General features: G+C 44.6%; 1 protein-coding gene across 1 annotated transcript; it reads right to left on the reverse strand.

Moving 5' to 3' along the window:
• Window positions 1-496: 496 nt before the first annotated feature.
• On the reverse strand, window positions 497-1,801 carry COCVIDRAFT_43270 (hypothetical protein; the record flags this gene model as incomplete). The annotated part of the gene is made up of 4 exons (XM_014694570.1): window positions 497-516; window positions 672-1,000; window positions 1,574-1,626; window positions 1,670-1,801. 4 exons carry the CDS (start codon window positions 1,799-1,801, stop codon window positions 497-499), a joined length of 534 nt encoding a protein of 177 aa, XP_014550056.1.

Genomic DNA, 1,801 nt, shown 5'->3' on the forward strand with positions numbered 1-1,801 from the left:
TCCTAGAAACGCTCTGCTCCTAGAAACGCTCTGCTCCTAGGATAAGAGCATTTGTAGGAGCAAATTGTCTTTAGGATCAGACTGCTACTATTCTCTAAATCTAGCTTTAGGAAGTGGCACTACATAGTTCTGCTCGTTATAAAAGGAGGGCTTAACGCCAAAATAGTTCAGGAAGTATCCTTCTGCAAACCCCTGCAATATCATTTAATCTACCTGCGCTTATTGGCTACACTCAGCTCCTACACAGAGTACGTTTAAATAGATCTTCCTGGCGGTTTTAATGGCTGCCAATTTTCTTCCAGCTCTACAAGAAGTCTTTCATCCTCCTGTTTATATCCTTCTATATCACTTGCAATGCGTTCCACCTGTGAAGGAGAAGGTAGCATAACTCCCTCCATGATAGACTTGACTAGAGGGTCTATCTTCCGGTTAACATGAACGCCGCCAGGATATCCGTACAATATATGTGTCAGAAGTATCATCAACTCTCGATCATCTAGCTTACTAGGATCGTTGCTAAAAGTTTATCAGCAGGTCAATTGTACTAAGCGCGTGACGAATATCTTACATGTGGGCCTCTAGGGTAGGGCTGCAAGTCAAAGTGATCCCTACTCCAAGGTGAGAAGCTACGTAAGACCATCTTTTGCCAATTCTCTTGTGCCATGCATAACTGTTTTCGTGTTTTTTTCTTATTTCTGGAGTGAGAGTGTTCTTATGGCAGCCATATATCGTTTCTAAGACAACTTCTTTCGCTACGCTAGCGACCCCTTTTCCTGGGGAAAGGTTGCACGATTTCCGGTCTTTCTTGAGTTTAATGCCCAATTGCTCAACATAGTGGTGAAGAAGCATTCGTGCTATCCGCAGTTTGACAGGGTCGACGATAGAGTCGAACTCAATCGCCTCAGCACAGCGGAGGCTCGTGAGCATTCTTTCTGTCAAATGATATTTCAATGTTGGATTGCTTATCGGAAGACGAGACCAGGGATCTTCTAGGTTCCACCTACGGTAGAATTTGGTTATGAAGTCTCCCGCATCCTCTCGAAGGAAAGAATCGCCGATTCTGATGAAGTCACATAGGTCCTCATAGAGGCCCCCATATAGATAATTCAATTGGTCGTAGCAGTGAAGCCAGTGAGTCTTTGTCGTGTCCTCAGGGATTGAGAATTTCGTTTTAGTTACTGGACTTTCGTCCCAGTTCGAAGAGAGCAGAGATGGTGACAAAGAACCTAGTCTTCTTTGGCGTGATAAAAGGAGTGATCTTGTGCTCTCTTCATCTTCCGCCTGTAAATTAGAGATTGCCATGTGATCACACATCTGACTTTGGTGTTTCGATAGGTCAGATTCGTCATGAGCTGAATAGCAGGTTGCAGGACCGGTAGAGGCATGATAGTCCGGAATAAATTGCTCATCAGCTACATCCCCTAAACGAGGTCTAAAGCTCCGTGTGTCTAGAAGATTGCTGCAAGGCCGTAGATCCACACCAGAGTCTGCATGAAACGAGTCTCTGTATGGCATAGGACCTTCGAACGATAACTCATGTGGTAGGAGTTTCGTTTGAATGAATTCAAGGTACTCGTTCTCCACAGATGCAAGTAGAGATAGAAAGGCTTTGCCCATGTATATGAACTGTCCGGAGTCAGCAGTTTCCGTTTTAGTCACATCAACCTACATCATCTTCCTCTTCTCTCATTCTTCCAAACGCATAGCGTAGCAGCGCTTCGTCGTCATAACATCTCTGATTAATGTTAGAGGCAGCATCCTTACAGGGTATGATCAGGCGTACTAGCAACAAGGAGCGCAT

The sequence above is a fragment of the Bipolaris victoriae genome (assembly GCF_000527765.1).
Source record: "Bipolaris victoriae FI3 unplaced genomic scaffold scaffold_302, whole genome shotgun sequence".
Lineage (NCBI taxonomy): Eukaryota > Fungi > Ascomycota > Dothideomycetes > Pleosporales > Pleosporaceae > Bipolaris > Bipolaris victoriae.